Source organism: Tachysurus fulvidraco, chromosome 5, assembly GCF_022655615.1.
Source record: "Tachysurus fulvidraco isolate hzauxx_2018 chromosome 5, HZAU_PFXX_2.0, whole genome shotgun sequence".
Classification (NCBI taxonomy): domain Eukaryota; kingdom Metazoa; phylum Chordata; class Actinopteri; order Siluriformes; family Bagridae; genus Tachysurus; species Tachysurus fulvidraco.
Window position 1 is genome coordinate 13,351,902 of NC_062522.1, and position 20,450 is coordinate 13,372,351.

The 20,450-nt window shown below is 36.8% G+C and overlaps 2 protein-coding genes across 6 annotated transcripts; one reads left to right on the forward strand and one right to left on the reverse strand.

Moving 5' to 3' along the window:
• The first annotated feature begins 718 nt into the window (after positions 1-718).
• Positions 719-12,774, forward strand: LOC113642922 (cilium assembly protein DZIP1L-like). Of its 5 annotated transcripts, none has more exons than XR_007140689.1 (16): positions 719-1,002; positions 3,448-3,985; positions 4,305-4,389; positions 5,000-5,124; positions 5,199-5,360; positions 6,420-6,530; positions 6,990-7,052; positions 7,187-7,333; positions 7,448-7,478; positions 7,698-7,769; positions 7,876-7,997; positions 9,816-9,993; positions 10,155-10,323; positions 11,542-11,688; positions 11,845-11,975; positions 12,353-12,774. XR_007140689.1 is itself a non-coding variant. In XM_047814343.1 (16 exons), exons 1-16 carry the CDS (start codon positions 944-946, stop codon positions 12,497-12,499), a joined length of 2,334 nt encoding a protein of 777 aa, XP_047670299.1. In that variant the 5' UTR covers positions 720-943; the 3' UTR covers positions 12,500-12,774. The 5 variants fall into 5 exon arrangements, 4 of the variants coding, with proteins under 4 accessions (XP_047670299.1, XP_047670295.1, XP_047670298.1 ...); XM_047814343.1 differs by having other exon boundaries at positions 720-1,002; positions 11,542-11,735; XM_047814339.1 differs by having other exon boundaries at positions 721-1,002; positions 11,542-11,759.
• Positions 12,775-16,914: 4,140 nt separating this feature from the next.
• On the reverse strand, positions 16,915-18,303 carry LOC113642775 (cilium assembly protein DZIP1L-like). Its single transcript, XM_027146409.2, has 4 exons — positions 17,775-18,303; positions 17,394-17,478; positions 17,019-17,143; positions 16,915-16,944 (listed from the first exon to the last, which is right to left on the reverse strand). Exons 1-4 carry the CDS (start codon positions 18,261-18,263, stop codon positions 16,915-16,917), a joined length of 729 nt encoding a protein of 242 aa, XP_027002210.2. The 5' UTR covers positions 18,264-18,303.
• Between the last annotated feature and the right edge of the window lie 2,147 nt (positions 18,304-20,450).

The window sequence follows — 20,450 nt, forward strand, 5'->3', positions numbered from 1 at the left end:
TAAATTTTCGTCTCATCAGAGGCTTTATGCATGTGATTTTTAGCAATTTGGCAAGATCTTCTAAAGCAGCACAAATACTGTAATCTGAGCAGAATCTAATCCAAAAATGTCAGTGTGTTGCTTGTGTTTAAGGGCCATGCTTAGAGGCCCAGCACTGGTGCTCAGGCTGGCGTCATATTTTAAACACACAACCAACCAACCAACCAATGAGTAGGCAGTACTGTCCAAAATACTTTTGCTTCAGTGGACTAGTGTGGCCATTCTCCTCTAACCTCATCTGTGTTTCTGGTTCCAGGAGATCAGCAGTTTGTGAAATACTCATACAGTATCAGCCTATCTGACACAAACAGCCATGACACGCAGGAACTCAGATCACTTTCTGGCTCATTTTGATTTTCCCCCCTCCCATTCAGATCTGACCTGTATCTGCATAATTTTATGCATTTCACATGATAGGGTGTTCCTATTAAAGTGTGCTCTCTCTCTCTCTCTCTCTCTCTCTCTCTCTCTCTCTCTCTCTCTCTCTCTCTCTCTCTCTCTCTCTCTCTCTCTCTCTTTTTGTGTGTGTGTCGTTTACATTCGTTTCTCAGCTTGTTTCTATAGTACATTTGTTCAGAATTTGTGTAAGAATTAGCTGGGTATAGAGTCTATTCTTACACTAATTCTGAACAAATCGCACCTGACTACTAGCTAGTGTACAGTACGTAGTGAACACAAACGTTCCTAATAGAACACAACCAGCGTCGGTGGTCTCCAAGGAAACCGTTTGTGCTTCATTGTGCTGCTCCACCCAAAGTGGAACTAAAACTCCTTGACCGGCTGTTTCCTGTGTTCCTGATGTAACACCCTGCTCTATTTCAATTTAAACTCGAATGCTTAGCTGTAAAACTTTACTGTTGCTTTCTCAGAGCAGCAGGGCTGAAAGTCTCAGCTGCTTCGGGAAATGTGCAGCAGAGAGCCGGAGCTGAGGGAAGACACAAAGCTGTGCAGTAAGTTATCCAGGTATAAACTTCACTCGGCTGCCAGAGGATATATTTATTAACGTTATACCCCCGTTTTCATAAACTGTCCATAATGTTAAAAAGACACGTCCGTTGAAAAAGATATTTTTTCGATAAAAGGAAAATAGCTATTAGAGGAAAATAGCTTGGCTGCACAGACTCCTGGTAAATGTAACGTTGTTAGCATGTAGCTTAGCATTGGTTATGCTGCTGTTTTACCGTTAGGCTGTAGGCTAGAAGTGAAACCAGATTACAGTCAATTTCATAAGTATTGGAAATTAATGAAAATTAATATATATATATGAAATATATAAATAAAGTAAATATGAGCTTAAACGTATTGGGACACATATATTATGTTTTTTACCATGAAACCGTTCCAAAAGTATTAGCGCCCCCTACGTTCAGAATCAAATTTATTGGCCAAGTTTGCTGACACACAGGAATTTGGTTCCAGCTGTTTGTGACTCTCAAAAGTACAGACATAAATAACACTATACTATACAAACTATACAAGACAATGCAGACAATGGGATACAATATAGACAGAATAAGTACTGAATTTGAATACAGAACATGACTGATCAGTTATGTACATAAAGTGTGGGAGAGCAAATAATATTGTGCAATATGCTTTTTGTACAATATATAGCAGCAGTAGTGTGTGTAATATATACAGATGATGTGATGACTGTCAGTTCTGATAATGCATTTCTTGCAGGTGCGAAGGGTCAGTGGTGATTTTTCTTGCCCGGTTTCTTGTTCTTGTGTCGTACAAGTCCTGCTATTTTTGCTATTCTAGTAGTTTACTATTCTATAGTTTGTTATTCTAACAAGATTAGACAGAGCAGTAGAGGGATTTCTGTAGCATTCTTACCATTGTGTGTCTTTATCTTAAACTTTATCAGGGTGAATTGGATTTCAACCTAAAATATTCTGGTATATTATCAGAATTCATGATCAATCTACACTGTAGTGATACTGAAACAAAAAAGAAAAAAAAAGAAATTGAGAATATGAGGTTTCCAGTTATGTAAGAAACCTTTTTTCTTTCCATGAAACATTGATTTTTGTTTCTCAAACACCAGACCTGATCATTACAATGCATTTAATCTTTCCTTCAGTTCAACTCAAGTGTGTTAACCATTTAACTAACAATTAATGTTCTATTGATCCAGGAAATCAATTTTAAACAAAATGGTTACTAATTAATTTTTCATGCAGATTTTAAACCCATTTGGTGTAGAAAACACTACCGAAACATTGTAGACTAAATCATCGTGCACAGATATGAGTGGAATTTCAAATGCAGTGATTTAAACTAAACTGAAGGAGAGACATTTTGTTGTCTAGAAATGAGAGTCAGTGGTTTAGAATGGCGCAGCAGTGCTTAGGAACTGTCGAGTGTTTATATACACTCCATGGAAACAGTAATGCACCGTTCAGCTTCAATGCTATACTGAAATTTAAGATTTAACAAATGTGTTGTGGAGTAAATATGGGTTGTACTAACGTAGCTTGAATCAGAATGAAATATTCAAATTCTGTTCTATTTATCGAAGGTTATTTTCAAGTTATTTCAAATTAATATTAAAACGACTCTTGGCAGGAGATATATTTAGAAATTTTCTTTTTTTTCTTTTGTCTTTCTGTAATTCTACGTAAGGCAAATAATAACAGGGTGTATATTTGTGCTTGGCTGTTTATATCATAGTCAATTATTTAATAAACTAGATCAAACCAGGATGTTCTTTAAAAGTCTAGTCAGAGTTTACTCTCGTACTCATGCACTCCAGACAGCCTGATTAAAAACAGCTCTCCTCTCTTACATGCCTGTATTTTAAAGTACATTTAAGTTACTCTTGTATTTATTTATTTATTTATTTATTTATTTATTTATTTATTTATTTATTTGCCACTTTTCTTTGAATATGTCTCAGTTGGGATACAGTAAGGTTGAATAATTTGGACCAAGACAGACCAACAACCAGATTAGTTTTTGTTAAACTAAACTAAACTGAGCAAATTAGTTAATGTTGTTAACAAGATTGTCTGCAGTTTATTCTGCCTAACAGATGTAGTTAGATATAGTTTTGGTGTTAAGGTGATAGTCTTAAATATGATCTCATGTGATATACAACAATTTTACAGTAAGTGGGAACTGTTCTTTGTTATTGAAGAAACTGTAATTGAACTGTAAAAAGTGTAAACTTGTCTTTTGCACAACAATTATATTATACTGTAAATAACCTTCATACTAGAGCATTTCAGTTTCTACAAAAACTTTCCAGGAATATTTTGAGATTTTATTGTGTATCATATATGTGTTTGTGCTTTTTGATGTAGAAAGGACCAATGAATGATGAATGAATTCTTTATTGTCAGCTGTATCTGCTCTCTGTGTGAGAATTTTTTTAAAAATTTTTTTTTCACTGATCTTGTTTAGAATTGGTCAATCGCCATCATCACTTCCTGTTATCCTTAAACCTGATATCATGCCAGGACAGACTTCCCCAACCTCTCCATCATGGAGTGCCTCAATTCCCACTCAGCCATTCCACTTTCGTCTCCGTACTGAGCCGATTGACTGGCGGCGCATGGCAGCAATGGATGTGGACCGTGTGGAGAGAGAAACAGACATAAATGTGTTGCAGGAGTTTATCAGTGCCGTGACTTTCTGCACCGTGGAGAGTGAACGGTGTCCTCAGTGCCGATGTCCAATTGACATTACACTGCTAAACGTTCTGCGTATGTCCCAGTTCAGCACAGAGTATCTGCTGCACTGCCAGGAATATCTGAGCTCACAGGTGGCAGCGCTGGAGGAACGGCTGCAGAGAACTCTGTCCCAGACACTGCGCGAGGAAGAGGAGCGAGCACGACTCGAAAAAGAGCTACAGGAAGTCAAACTGGAGAGCAGGCGTAGGAAGAAACTTATCTCTACTCAACAGCTCCTTCTGCAGTCCAGTGCCAATAATTACCACAAGGTGAGTTCCTTTATGTCCATAAATAAAAGCAAGCAACCTTATTTTGTCCTGGCTCTTTAATTCATTTAAGGTCAGATTATCTTAGGTCTCTTAGATTAAAAACTTGATTTAAAAAAAAAAAAAATTAAAATGTACAAATTAGGTTTTTTATTTTTAATAACTGTATTTATAGATAACTGTTTGAGTAGATAAAGCATATAAATAAAGAAAAAACACACGTGATTAAAAATGAACATTTGAACTGATGTTGGTTCAGTATATGGCAGAAGAAAATATCTGTTTTACGTAATGCAACCCATTGGTCTTTCTCTCCTTTTAGTGCCAGTTCTGTGAGAAGTCTTTCGTCAATTACTCTTACTTACAGTCTCATGTTCAGCGCCGGCACCCTGAGATCACCGATGCAGGTATAAAATACCCTTTCATTGTGTTCATTGAGCTGTGTAAAATGGGTCAGTCAGAGCAAACCGAGTTGGTATGAACATCTAAACTGTTTTTAAAACAACATGCCTTTTTATTAGGCAGTTCTGCTTTAGCTGATAATAATGATACCACTTAATATAAGGTTTTTTGCCAAATAATCCTAGTCTCCACTCATCTTACATTCAGTAGACATACAGTAGCGAAGTCCTCCGTGTGTAAAGGGTCTTTTTTGTCCAATGCGGTCTGAGTAAGGTTTATTTCTGACTATTGTCACTATATCAAACTTATTAAAAGGTCAATGCAAAGACAAAATAACACAAATGTTCTTTAGATTCAGCCTAATGTTCCCTAAAATGTAATTGAAAGGCTCGGTGTGTTCTGAAGTTTGCACCTGTATGTAATGCTTCACACATGAATAGCTGGAGCTGCAGTTTGCCCTTAAATTCTGAAAGCATTAACTTCAGTGCTAGAACCAAAGAAGCACCAGACAGCAGTTTAATACTTACATTTGGCTCTTTTAATTTGATTTTAATTAAAAAAATTATAAATCAGTTTTCAAATTGTGCAATTGTGCCTACTGTGTTTGTTTTTCAGAGAGACATAAGAAGATGCAAGTGGAGCAGATGAAGAATGAACTGGAGGAACTAAAGGAGAAACTAAGACTGACTCAGAGTCGCCTCGAAGCAGAGAGAGAGTCAGATGTGTATCGGAGACAGCAGGTGGGTTTGAGCCAGCCCTAGAGAACTGTACCTTTTAACATGCAGTCGCATACATATATGTATATATTCTACAGGAGATGGAGGAGCAGCGGAGAAAAGAAGCATCAGACCGAGAGATAATGGAGAGATGCAAAGAGGAGGAGAAAAAGACGTTTAACGATAAAATCGACGTCCTAAGAATGTTTCTTCAGCAGGAGTTTGAGCAAATAAAAAGCAAGATCATCTCCATAGAAGCTGTAAGTGTGTCGCATGCATTTACACATTACAGGCCATAGATGGAGACACATATCCTCAAATCCTAATATGACAGAACTGTTATTGGTCTGGGCCTGTATTCATGAAGATTCTTAGTGCTCCTAGTGACGGACTTCTAAGAAAATCCTTAGAAATGTGTTAGGAGTAGTGAGAAGGACTTTTAAGAGGTTTAAGAGTTTCTTAAGCAGAGGAGAAAATGGCCAAAATGATTACATTTACATTGTTTATTACATTTATAACATACAGTTGTTAGCACATCTCTACTATGATCGATCACAAACGTAACCCCTGCACGATATAGGCTCAAATATCTTAACATAGAGACGTGCACTGAAGGCTTATAATAGAACAGATTTTAAAAGCACTCCTACTTTTTTATCTAAATTTTTATTGGACGACCAGTCACAAAGGTCTTTGACACAAAGAATGTGTCATACCTAGTAATAATTGGTGGACGCCATTACTGATAAACTGATAAGATTAGACTTTTCTCCATGTTGTGGTGGGATGTAGGTTTCAAATAAAGAACGTGACAACTTTTGACTACTTGATTTAACAACTAGTCAAAAATTGTGACAGCCGTTACTCGAGGAAACTTAGCTTAAGGATTTAGAGATTTTCAGGCAGACTAACTGTGTTGTAATCTCTGTGTTGCCCCTTACCCAGTATAATTGTAGGCAGATTTAATTTAAAATGAAAAATTACAGTACATTATTTTGCCAAATTTTGTAGAGATGAGGAAAAAAATTATATCAGAATTCTGATAGCTTTATAAGAAATAATAAAGTGAGGAATCTAGAAAGGCCTGAAAACATATGACATGTTACACTGGCTTTCAAAAGCTTAATAATTCAAAGAGTAAAAAGTCTAAACATTGACTTGAAGTTACTTTCACTTGGATTTTTCAGTGTTTGATCAGCAAAGCTAAAGACCAAGAAATCGGATTTCTTTTTCTATAGGCTTGGTCATTTTCACATATTTGTTATTACATTATTAATCTAAAATCATTTAGTGTTGTGTTTGTTGTTTTGTGTGCACAGAAACTACATGAGCTGGAGAGCAGAGAGAGAAACATGTCTAATCTAAGAGGTCAGAATGAAATTGAGAAAGAACAAAGGAGGATCAGAGAGAGAGAGCTGAAGGAGCAGATGGTTTGTTTTCATATTGATTGCTGTGCTCTCTTCTTCTATAAAAAAAACTGATGCAAATTTTAAGGAAAATGGTGAAATGCATGCAGATAAAAATACCCCTTCAGGTAAAAAAAAAACCTCTCCCAAATGTAGAAATCTGTGTATCTTGTGGTCTTGTTTATGAATAATTAGTTGAGGGAGTGTGAGCTTGAGTTTGGGTTGAGTAAGAGATTGGCAGTAATTAGGCCGTGTTTAATTTACCAGTCAGTCGACATCCCTATCTTTAGTAGGCTGAGAGACAAGGGTTGAGCCAGGAGCCACTGGCAGGGTGTTATCAACCACCTGGTCGGGGACTTCTTAAGGCTCTTCCAGAAGGTGCTACAGTTACTGGGATTCTCTTCTTACTGTACATGAGCTGCAACCTTTAATTTTCAACATGGTAGGATTAGATGATCACGTCTAGAATGTTCTGTCTTTTAGAAGAATAAATGGAAGAAGAAAATTGAAGAGCTGCAGAACAGACACCAGCAGGAGAAAGTGAAGGTGAGAGTACATGATTGTATGTGATTTGTGAAGCTGCCAGGAATTACAAGAAAATTTATCTAGTGTTCTATCACAAAGATGTTGAGGATTCAAATTGCTGTGATAATTAGTGACTGTGTATTTGCTTAATGTAGCTGGAAATTGAAAACAACAAGCTGCAGAAGGCCTCGTCTGTAAAGGAAAGCACTATTTCTAGTGTGCACTCGCTGAAGCAACAGGTTCAGTCTCTCTCTAATCAGCTCAGAGAAAGAGAAACACTCATCCACTCACAGAAAGAGAAGGCGAGCAAGTTACCGTCCTGCCTGAAAATATTATTCTATCTTTATCATCATTTTACGTGTTATGTTCAGCCCTAAATTGTAATTGAACCGAACTGTTTTTATTCTTCATTCCAGTTAATGAAGTTAATGTCCAGATCACTGTCAGGTAAAATAACACAGACTTTTTGAATAGTTTGATTTATAAGAAGTTACATTCATATATTTTTTTATACACAGTAAATTGTAACAACGATGATATTGTAACAACGATGTTTTACAGTATCTACTTAAATACTATTGTAGGATTAAATACATTATAGGAATTCAAACAATCAGAATAAAAATGTATTACAGCAAATATGATTTTTTGTCACCGGTTTTTTAGAGTCACTTCCAAAAATGGCTGAGCAGAACTCTGCAGACGAAGAAGAAGAAGAAGAAGAAGAAGAAGAAGAAGGTAAGGATGAGAGTATGAGTTTGCAAACTGTTAAAGTATTTAACAATTTATATTTAAAAAAATATCACTGGCAGGCATTTAAGGTTTATTCACATTCTTGTCATGTCAGATGTGGAAGTATTCGCTGCATCACGAGTGGAACCAGAGAGAGGAACTCTGGTGCAGAATTTCAGACCCATCATTAAGAAAAGACTGCAGAAGAGACTGGAGATGACGGGAATAAGAAAGGTAGATACACTGAATTTAATGAAGGATTAAAACTATACACAGGGAACATAGGTTAGTAATGAATAGCTGGTATAAGTAGCTAAAATCTAGAAATACTCCCACTTGTACAATATACCTGCTACCATTTACTCAGACTGAAATTCTTTCTTAATTCTTCAAGTGTTTAATCCTGTTGAAGATCATGGTGCATGGAGTACAGTAGGTCACAGCAGGAACATTAGGAATGAGGCAGAAACGTAATTGGGTTGCTAGTCCATTGCAGGGCACACAATTGTTCACACACCCATTCATGCAAGAGTTTTATGAATGGTGTGGGACTTTTCAAACTTACTGTATGTGAACGGCCATCATTTACATGTTAGATACCTGGTAAGATTACTAGATAAAACTAAATCCTAGTAGTGCATCCGTACACTGTAATATATTTTGTACAGTACATATACAACCCCAAATCAGAAAAAGTTGGGACAGTATGGAAAACACAAATAAAAAAGTAGTGATTTCTAAATTTACTTTGACTTGCTGCCCCCGCGACCCGGCCCCGGATAAGCGGTAGAAAATGGATGGATGGATGTATTTCATTGCAGACAATACAACAGAACATTATTTACTGTGTTCCTCATGATTTTTATTGATTTTTTTGTTTTTTTTTTCTTTAAAAAAAACAAACAAAATTCCTATTATCTTACAACACATTTCAAGAAAAGTTGCGACAGTAAATCATTTACCACTTTGTAATGTTGCCATTCCTTTTCACAACACTTAAAAGACATTATGGGACTGGAGACACCAAGTGATTAAGTGTTTCAGGTGTAATTTTTTCTTATACTTGCTGCAAACAAGTCTTAAGTTGGGCAACAGTACGGGGTCTTCGTTGCCGCATTTTGCGCTTCAAAATGCGCCACACATTCTCTATTGGAGAAGTACCTGTATCCTTTTCCTCCACAGCCAGGACTTTGTAATGTGTGCAGAATGTGGTTTTGCATTATCTTGTTGAAATATGCATGGATGTCCCTGGAAAAGACGCCTTCTTGAAGACAGAATATTGTGCTCTAAAATCTCTATGTACTTTTCAGCATTAATGGTGCCATCACAGAAGTACAAGTTACCTTTGCCAAGGGCACTGACACAACCCCATACCATGATAGACCCTGGCTTTTGGAATTGCTTTTTGGACCTCCACATTCCTTGAATCTTTTAATTATGTTATGCACTGTTGAAGGTGAAATAAGCAAATGTCTTTCTATCTTTCTTTGAGGAACATTGTTTTTAAACATTTCAATAATGTTCTCACGTATTTGTTGGCAAACTGGCAATCCTCGGCCCATCTTTGCTCCTAAAGGACTAGACCTTTCTTGGATGCTGCTTTTGTACCAAATCATAATTACAATCACCTGTTGACATCATCTGTTTCAAATCACATCATTATTAAACCAATTTACCTGATTACTAGCCCTAAATTGCTCTTGTCCCAACCTTTTTTGGAATGTTTTGCAGGTCTGAATGACAGGAAAGGATGTATATTTACAAATGAAATTAAGCAATTTTGTATTCACATTGTCTGCAATGAAATACAAGTCAGAAGTAAATTTAGAAATCATTACTTTATTTTTTTCATTTGTGTTTTCCATGCTGTCGAAACTTTTCCTGATTTAGGGTTGTACATAAGTACCTTGTGTAGTCACTTACTGAATGTGTTTACAGACACTATTAGAAAATAGACAGTGTCACTATTTTAATGTTCATTGTACTGAATTATGTGCTGAAGCCATTCTATATTTATTGTATTGTTGATACAGTCTTTGTTGTGTTGTTCAGGGCACTAAGGGAATCTCTGCTCAGACCTTTAAGAGACTAATGTATGAGCGAGAACAGACTTTTAGGAGTAAAGCACATTTGCATGACTTGAGGTTCAGCATTGAGAACCAGCTAGATCAAAGAGTGAGAGAGCTGCAGAGGAGTCGGGGAAACTCTACGCCTAGCAGGCACACGATACGTAAGAACACAACACACCACACATGCACATATTAACACTACAGAAGCACACAGTACATTATATTATGCAGTCAAAGCAGTTTCATTGTATAAACTTCATTGTTACATAGAATGGTCCTGCTTTTTTTCTGATGAATTCTGCTCCTTGGTTGTTTTTTTTAGCGAGAAAGAAGCTTCGTAGTCCAGTTTTAGAACAAAGCCCCAAACTTAGACGGCTCAGCTCCAAACACCCCCCACAGAAACGTGAGCTTCATCAGACTCCTACAGCTGCACCACGCTCCAAAGCACCTGCACCCACATCGATTCGACCAGCACAGCAAAAGAAGAGCAGGTGCTTCCCTACACACACACACACACACACACACACACACACCTCAATAATATAAATCTATGACATGAAAAATTATTTCAAGTAACTTGTTATTTTGTAACTTATAATATTGTCAGTCGGATAACACAGAGATATCAACAGAGAATAAAATAGAATACAAATAGAATATGAATAATTTTATTCCAATGCATAAGTACAACAAAACTGAACAAATACACTGAATACAACTAAACCTACCCTGAAAATTTGTCCTGTTGTGTTAAAGTTTTCTGGACTCTTATGAAGCGGTAGCAGGGCTCTTCATAGTAGCTAAAGATTTACATCAGACTGAACAGCAAAGTGACAGCAAATGATCAAAATTCTCATTCACTGCTAGTCCTGATGTCCACAGAGTGTTTACTTGCAGCATAAGTTAATTCCAGCGACCCTAACACCGGTGTGCTCAATGACCATATCAGGGCTATATGCATACCCAGTGTGACTGACATGAAGGTAGACTTCATCTCAACAAAATAAAAAAAAGTAAAAGAATAAGAGAAGATGGAGCAGAGGAAGGTGTGAAATGCATTAGAGGACAAATAAACAAAAGAGTATGTAGATTAAAAGAGAAGATTAAGAATGCTTAAGAATTATGAAAAGGCTGTGACCCTGATCAGGATAATATATAAGATTGAAATGGAGCAGAATAGAGGGTGAACAAATGAACAAAAAAGGGAAATATTTGAATGCTTTTATATTCCATGTTTCATAGCAACCTTATCTGAGCCTTCACTCGTAGACAGACACTTTGCCCAAAATACAAAACAAAGTAAATAATTCAGATAACTAAATTGTTACTGTTTATATTCTTATATTGTTTCACTGTTCATGTCTCACTTGCTGCCTATGAAAATGTATGTAAATATAAAATGTATAAAAGAACACCATTATTACATGTTAATGCTGCCATCTGGTGTTAATATTATGAAAGGCAGGCTTTTTTTTGTATTTATCTTTTCACCATTTTGTTGCAGCTTGTTCCAAAGTTTAGCAGCTGTCGGGTCCATCTAAAACAACACGCTCTATATATTATCAAAAACCCCATATAGTATCGGATCACTGAGGAAAATGTGCTGTGTTTCACCTCACACACATCATACATGCCAGGCCTTGGTCAATATTCCCTTGTCTTATCAGCAAATGTTGATGTGTGATTAATGTATGCTTTCCTTCTCTCAGAACTCCACCCTTCAGCTCAGAAGAGGAGGATGATGATGAGTCAGGCGAGGACAGTGCCTATATCACCAGCTCCCGGGACAAACCGTCCACCTCTGTCCACCTCACATCAACAAAGGAACAGCAGAGAGCAGAACATAAGTTCAGCTGGTCAGACAGCAATGATTCAGATGAATTAGACACACAAAAACCACATGGTGGGAGAACTAGAGATACAGCAGGTTGTGTCAGTTCTATGAGACACTCTTATTCATAGCTTGTAGGAGTGTCAAGCTCACCTACCTTCTCTGTTCTCTTTGGTCTCAGGTTCAGTTGACAAAACGCTGACAAAAAGTTTAGAAAAGCAGCTGAGCATCACAAAACCTGTAGGAGGAATACGAGTCCTGCCTCCAGCCTCTCAGCCTTCACCTCGACCCTCCATCATCAAACAACAGGCGGTACAGAAAAACACACCAATACCATTAAAGAAAATTAACCCTCATGTTCTAATAGCATTTAGCTATATTGTTGAAATGCAGTTTATTAGTAAACATCACATAAAATGCACAGTTTGTTTGAACATTCATCCACACAAATGCCTTTTCTTGCGTATGCTTGTGAGTGTGTTGGGAAAAAATGCTTTTGTTTGTAACCTTTGTTTCAGTTAAATTATAAATTCACTGGTTCAACTGGTGCACATCATTTTTACTAGTACATTGTATTGCAGTTCAGGAAGACTTTGTGCTGGTTTCATCCTAACCAAGCCGAAAAGCTAATCAGTTTAGTGAATTAAGAGCGTAATTGTGGCTGCATCATGTTGTATTTCTCACTGCAGGTGTCTGATGAAGAGAGTGACCTGGACTTATCCTCCATCGAGGAGCTCACTGCGCCACCCACAGTCGGGCGCAGAAGCTCAGACGTGGCCGTCACCTCAGGCACTAGCGTATGGAGCTCAGCTGCCAGCAGAGCAGGAGCATGGTGAAGGGCTTTAATGTTCTTAAATGAACTCTTCAATTTTATCTTCATTTAAGTTTAAGTCTAAGTTTATAAATCTTAAAACTGTCACTTGCCTTCTTTAATTAGCACTTACATGCATATGTTGTACTGTTTAGCTTCACAGAAAGTGACTTAAATTAAAATGAATAATTCTATTTAAATTGAACTGCATTTAAGGGACATTTTATGTGGCTTTGTATTGCAAATAAATAAAAAAGAGAAAATATAATCTCTGATTTAATTAAATCATTACATTAGTAATATTTATCTACAGATTTCAAGTGAATTCATATGAATAAAAAATTAATTAAAATAAATAAAAAATGCATGAACGTTATTATTATTAATAATAATAATAATAATAACAACAGTAATAATAATAATGTAGCTTTTATATGTGCTAGTGGTTTGATCTGTTAATGTCTCTAATTAATGTGTTTGCAAACAAAACCTGAACTAATGACTTAATAATTATTGGGATACAGACAAAAATAGAGAACCCATATACTAAAAAAATCTATAATGAAGAAAAAAGATGCAATGATCGAATATAGTAATAATAAAAAAAAAAACAGGAGTTGATATCTGTTAACAGTTACACTACTGTATACAGTACACTATAAGCGCTGAACACTGGTAAATGTTAAGAGCACTTACTGCAGTGACTGGACAATCGGAACAAGAATCTGTTTAAAGATTCACATTGCATCTTGAGAACAAAAAACAGGCATGGCTTGATGCTAGCTTAGCCCTGATGGTAGTTAACAATTGAAAAATGTTTTAGAGGAACACAAACACACAGTATTCAACAATATGCCGATAGGCATTAAACTGGATAAGCACTAAAACTGGAGCCATACTTCACATACTGTATAAATTCACAAATCTTCCACTTCCACTGCATCTTCAAAAGAACCTGTGAAGACAGAGCTTATGAAAACGTTCTTCACTGTCATGAATGCAATACCTTCTGGCATAAAAATGCTGATGAGATGTGCCCTTTCTTATGCTAAAGTTAGTCCAGTTCTTACATTTACAATTACAGCATTTGGCAGACGCCCTTATCCAGAGCGATGTACATAAGTGCCTAAATCTCTAACATCGAATACATTAATGCTGGTTCACTAGGTTACATACTTAAGATACCATGAGTTTAAAACATTTGTTCAAAGTTACAATGAAAAAGTGTCAAAGGTTGTATTTTTTTATGCAAAAGATAAGGAAAGAAGTTCTAGTTGAAGTGTTTCCTGAGTAAGTAGGTCTTCAACTGCCGCTTGAAAATAGCCAGTGACTCAGCTGTCCGGACCTCTAGGGGAAGTTCATTCCACCACCTTGGTTCCAGAACAGAGAAGAGTCTTGTAGTATACTTGCCTCTTACCCTGAGAGATGGTGGAACCAGTCGAGCAGTGCTGGTAGTTCGGAGGTTGCGGGGTGCAGTGCGAGGAATGATGAGGGCTTTGAGGTAAGAGGGAGCTGATCCATTTTTGGCTTTGTAGGCCAGCATCAGTGTTTTGAATCTGATGCGTGCAGCTACCGGAAGCCAGTGGAGGGATCGCAGCAGCGGGGTTGTATGCGAGAACTTTGGCAGGTTGAAAACAAGCCGGGCAGCTGCATTTTGGATCATTTGCAGAGGACGTATTGCGCTCATAGGTAGACCTGCCAGCAGTGCAGCAGTTCTTCCAGCTTTAAACTTTGGAGATATTAATTTCAAAAGTGATACTTGTACTAACAAGTATATAAGACAGGACATTTAAAAAAACCTGTTATCCCTGTCAAGTTAAAAGAAACAATTTAGACCACGTTTGATAAGAATACACTGTTATCCCTAAAATTGTTTTAATTCAAACTACTTGGGTACAATAAACATAAACTCCAAAATGTTTGCACAATTACTCCATGTTTTAAGTTTGTTTTACGATTTGCATGATACATTTCATTCTATTGAATTGTTTAAATAGAATTTACTAAGCTTATTTTAGTCTGTTGTCAATGCAACACAATACAAGGAAGATGTTGATTGGCTCTTTGAACTGATGTCAGACAAGGATCTAGCGCACATTTTCATCGTTTGGTCCAGATCTCTTTGGTGCTAAGATACTATTATCAAGGAGCACTTAAGGAAAGCTTCTTATATTTTGAAGCTGCAGAGCGTCTCGATGCTGCTGGACTGACAGGAAAAATAATCCATATTCTTGAAAGATATGGCCTAGATTACCGCGGTAACCTGGTTGGGCAAGCCTATGATGGCGCCTCCATAATGAGTGGCAAGCACTCTAGTGTTCAGGCTCGTATTAAGGAAGTGGCCAAGCAGGCATTTTCCCTCCTATCCTGATTGTAACAACAACATACACAAAAAAGTTATTTTAGAGTAATAATGCAATAACAAATATGTGAAAATGACCACGCCTATAGAAAAAGAAATACGATTTCTTGGTCTTTAGCTTTGCTGATCAAACACTGAAAAGTCCACGTGAAAGTAAATTCAAGTCAATGTTTAGACTTTTTACTCTTTTTGAATTATTAAGCTTTTGAAAGCCAGTGTAACATGTCATATGTTTTCAGTAGGGGTGGCACAGTTCACAAAACCCACAGTTCGGTTCGTATCACGGTTTTAGGGTCACGGTTTTCGGTTCTGTACGGTTCTTGTAATTTTTTCTTTTAATTTTCAACACTCCAGAAATTTCCTTCAGCATTTAATATAAAGCTTGTTAGCTTAATTAGCCACAATTTAGGATACAGCATTAACATTTTTGTAATGTAATCATGCACTAACTGAATTTGACTTGACTTTAAGCACATTATTGGGACCATCTCTGAGTAAAAGCTAGGTGAGATTTTGATACAGCAAGAGAGAAGACACTGATGATAACATGCTTTTCGTTTATTTGGCAAAAAAGGAGAATGTGTATTGTTATCTCTACAGGAACTTGTGCCTTTTTAGCACACAGAGACTGAAATTAACTTGCATTTATCAAACTGCCAACTTCAGTGTAGCTCTTACAAAAAAAAAATTCAAGATAAAGAGAGGGACTCTTACAAGCTATCTTTTAAACAAGTCAAAATATTTTAAACATAAATATATAATATAATGTAATAACATAATGTAATGAGGCTATAACAATAGCAAAGGCCATAATCATATCTCCTCCACTTGCCATTTCTGCAGCACTCCTTACTCAACTTTTTCTGTCTATATGTATGTTCGCGCGAAACTATCTGAGGCGAGACTGAGCACGGGGCTACATTGCGCATGCAACGAACCGTGCGACGCACACAGGAACCGAACCGAGACAAGCGAACCGAACGGTTCGGGTGTTTTTTCATGTACCTAGACTCCTAGACTACTTATTATTACTTTTTACAATTAATTATTACAATTTTTTACCCCTCATTTCTACTTTAAGACAACAGATAAAGTTTGACAAAATAATGTACTGTAATTTTTCATTTTAAATGAAATCTGCCTACAATTATACTGGGTAAGGGGCAACACAGAGATTACAACACAGTTAGTCTGCCTGAAAATCTCTAAATCCTTAGTCCTAAAGCTAGCTTTCCTCGAGTAAAGACTGTCACAATTTTTGACTAGTTGTTGAATCAAGTAGTCAAAAGTTGTCACGTTCTTTATTTGAAACCTACATCCCACCACAACATGGAGAAAAGTCTAATCTTTTCAGTTTGTTATCAGTAATGGTGTCCACCAATTATTACTAGGTATGACACATTCTTTGTGTCACAAAGACCTTTGTGACTGGTCATCCAATGAAAAATTAGATAAAAAAAGTAGGAGTGCTTTTAAAATCTGTTCTATTATAAGCCTTCAGTGCACGTCTCTATGTTAAGATATTTGAGCCTATATCGTGCAGGGATTATGTTTGTGATCGATCATAGTAGAGATGTGCTAACAACTGTATGTTATAAATGTAATAAACAATGTAAATGTAATCATTTTGGCCATTTTCTCCTCTGCTTAAGAAACTCTTAAACCTCTTAAAAGTCCTTCTCACTACTCCTAACACATTTCTAAGGATTTTCTTAGAAGTCCGTCACTAGGAGCACTAAGAATCTTCATGAATACACGCCCAGACCAATAACAGTTCTGTCATATTAGGATCTGAGGATATGTGTCTCCATCTATGGCCTGTAATGTGTAAATGCATGCGACACACTTACAGCTTCTATGGAGATGATCTTGCTTTTTATTTGCTCAAACTCCTACTGAAGAAGGTTTATCAGGCTGTTGATTTTATCGTGAAACATCCTTTTCTCCTCCTCTTTGCATCTCTCCGGGGGAGGAAACCGGAGTACCCGGAGGAAACCCCCGAGGCACGGGGAGAACATGCAAGGTGGAGGCGGGAAATGAACCCCAACCCTGGAGGTGTGAGGCAAACGTGCTAACCACTAAGCCACCGTGTCCCCCTCCTCCATCTCCTGTACAATATATACATATATGTATGTTACTGCATGTTAAAAGGTACAGTTCTCTAGGGCTGGCTCAAACCCACCTGCTGTCTCCGATACACATCTGACTCTCTCTCTGCTTCGAGGCGACTCTGAGTCAGTCTTAGTTTCTCCTTTAGTTCCTCCAGTTCGTTCTTCATCTGCTCCACTTGCATCTTCTTATGTCTCTCTGAAAAACAAACACAGTAGGCACAATTGCACAATTTGAGAACTGATTTATAATTTTTTTTGGCAACCTTCGGGTTACGAATCAGACTCTCTAACCCTTAGGCCATGACTGCCCCATAATGGTGTCATTATCATCAGCTAAAGCAGAACTGCCTACTGAAAAGACATATTGTTTTAAAAACAGTTTAGATGTTCATACCAACTCGGTTTGCTCTGTCTGACAATGAACACAATGAAAGGGTATTTTATACCTGCATCGGTGATCTCAGGGTGCCGGCGCTGAACATGAGACTGTAAGTAAGAGTAATTGACGAAAGACTTCTCACAGAACTGGCACTAAAAGGAGAGAAAGACCAACGGGTTGCATTACGTAAAACAGATATTTTCTTCTGCCATATACTGAAAAAACATCAGTTCAAATGTTCATTTTTTATCACGTGTGTTTTTTCTTTATTTAAATGCTTTATCTATTCAAACAGTCATCTATAAATACAGTTATTAAAAATAAAAAAACCTAATGTCTACATTTAAAAAAAAAAAGAGAGACCTAAGATAATCTGACCTTAAATGAATTAAAGAGCCAGGACAAAATAAGGTTGCTTGCTTTTATTTATGGATATAAAGGAACTCACCTTGTGGTAATTATTGGCACTGGACTGCAGAAGGAGCTGTTGAGTAGAGATAAGTTTCTTCCTACGCCTGCTCTCCAGTTTGACTTCCTGTAGCTCTTTTTCGAGTCGTGCTCGCTCCTCTTCCTCGCGCAGTGTCTGGGACAGAGTTCTCTGCAGCCGTTCCTCCAGCGCTGCCACCTGTGAGCTCAGATATTCCTGGCAGTGCAGCAGATACTCTGTACTGAACTGGGACATACGCAGAACGTTTAGCAGTGTAATGTCAATTGGACATCGGCACTGAGGACACCGTTCACTCTCCACGGTGCAGAAAGTCACGGCACTGATAAACTCCTGCAACACATTTATGTCTGTTTCTCTCTCCACACGGTCCACATCCATTGCTGCCATGCGCCGCCAGTCAATCGGCTCAGTACGGAGACGAAAGTGGAATGGCTGAGTGGGGATTGAGGCACTCCATGATGGAGAGGTTGGGGAAGTCTGTCCTGGCATGATATCAGGTTTAAGGATAGCAGGAAGGGATGATGGCGATTGACCAATTCTAAACAAGATCAGTGAAAAGAAAAATTTCTCACACAGAGAGCAGATACAGCTGACAATAAAGAAATCATTCATTGGTCCTTTCTACATCAAAAAGCACAAACATATGATACACAATAAAATCTCAAAATATTCCTGGAAAGTTTTTGTAGAAACTGAAATGCTCTAGTATGAAGGTTATTTACAGTATAATATAATATAATTGTTGTGCAAAAGACAAGTTTACACTTTTTACAGTTCAATAACAGTTTCTTCAATAACAAAGAACAGTTCCCACTTACTGTAAAATTGTTGTATATCACATGAGATCATATTTAAGACTATCACCTTAACACCAAAACTATATCTAACTACATCTGTTAGGCAGAATAAACTGCAGACAATCTTGTTAACAACATTAACTAATTTGCTCAGTTTAGTTTAGTTTAACAAAAACTAATCTGGTTGTTGGTCTGTCTTGGTCCAAATTATTCAACCTTACTGTATCCCAACTGAGACATATTCAAAGAAAAGTGGCAAATAAATAAATAAATAAATAAATAAATAAATAAATAAATAAATAAATACAAGAGTAACTTAAATGTACTTTAAAATACAGGCATGTAAGAGAGGAGAGCTGTTTTTAATCAGGCTGTCTGGAGTGCATGAGTACGAGAGTAAACTCTGACTAGACTTTTAAAGAACATCCTGGTTTGATCTAGTTTATTAAATAATTGACTATGATATAAACAGCCAAGCACAAATATACACCCTGTTATTATTTGCCTTACGTAGAATTACAGAAAGACAAAAGAAAAAAAAGAAAATTTCTAAATATATCTCCTGCCAAGAGTCGTTTTAATATTAATTTGAAATAAAACTTGAAAATAACCTTCGATAAATAGAACAGAATTTGAATATTTCATTCTGATTCAAGCTACGTTAGTACAACCCATATTTACTCCACAACACATTTGTTAAATCTTAAATTTCAGTATAGCATTGAAGCTGAACGGTGCATTACTGTTTCCATGGAGTGTATATAAACACTCGACAGTTCCTAAGCACTGCTGCGCCATTCTAAACCACTGACTCTCATTTCTAGACAACAAAATGTCTCTCCTTCAGTTTAGTTTAAATCACTGCATTTGAAATTCCACTCATATCTGTGCACGATGATTTAGTCTACAATGTTTCGGTAGTGTTTTCTACACCAAATGGGTTTAAAATCTGCATGAAAAATTAATTAGTAACCATTTTGTTTAAAATTGATTTCCTGGATCAATAGAACATTAATTGTTAGTTAAATGGTTAACACACTTGAGTTGAACTGAAGGAAAGATTAAATGCATTGTAATGATCAGGTCTGGTGTTTGAGAAACAAAAATCAATGTTTCATGGAAAGAAAAAAGGTTTCTTACATAACTGGAAACCTCATATTCTCAATTTCTTTTTTTTTCTTTTTTGTTTCAGTATCACTTGTGTAGATTGATCATGAATTCTGATAATATACCAGAATATTTTAGGTTGAAATCCAATTCACCCTGATAAAGTTTAAGATAAAGACACACAATGGTAAGAATGCTACAGAAATCCCTCTACTGCTCTGTCCAATCTTGTTAGAATAACAAACTATAGAATAGTAAACTACTAGAATAGCAAAAATAGCAGGACTTGTACGACACAAGAACAAGAAACCGGGCAAGAAAAATCACCACTGACCCTTCGCACCCGCAAGAAATGCATTATCAGAACTGACAGTCATCACATCATCTGTATATATTACACACACTACTGCTGCTATATATTGTACAAAAAGCATATTGCACAATATTATTTGCTCTCCCACACTTTATGTACATAACTGATCAGTCATGTTCTGTATTCAAATTCAGTACTTATTCTGTCTATATTGTATCCCATTGTCTGCATTGTCTTGTATAGTTTGTATAGTATAGTGTTATTTATGTCTGTACTTTTGAGAGTCACAAACAGCTGGAACCAAATTCCTGTGTGTCAGCAAACTTGGCCAATAAATTTGATTCTGATATATGACTAATTCGGTTTCACTTCTAGCCTACAGCCTAACGGTAAAACAGCAGCATAACCAATGTTAAGCTACATGCTAAGAACGTTACATTTACCAGGAGAGAGAGAGAG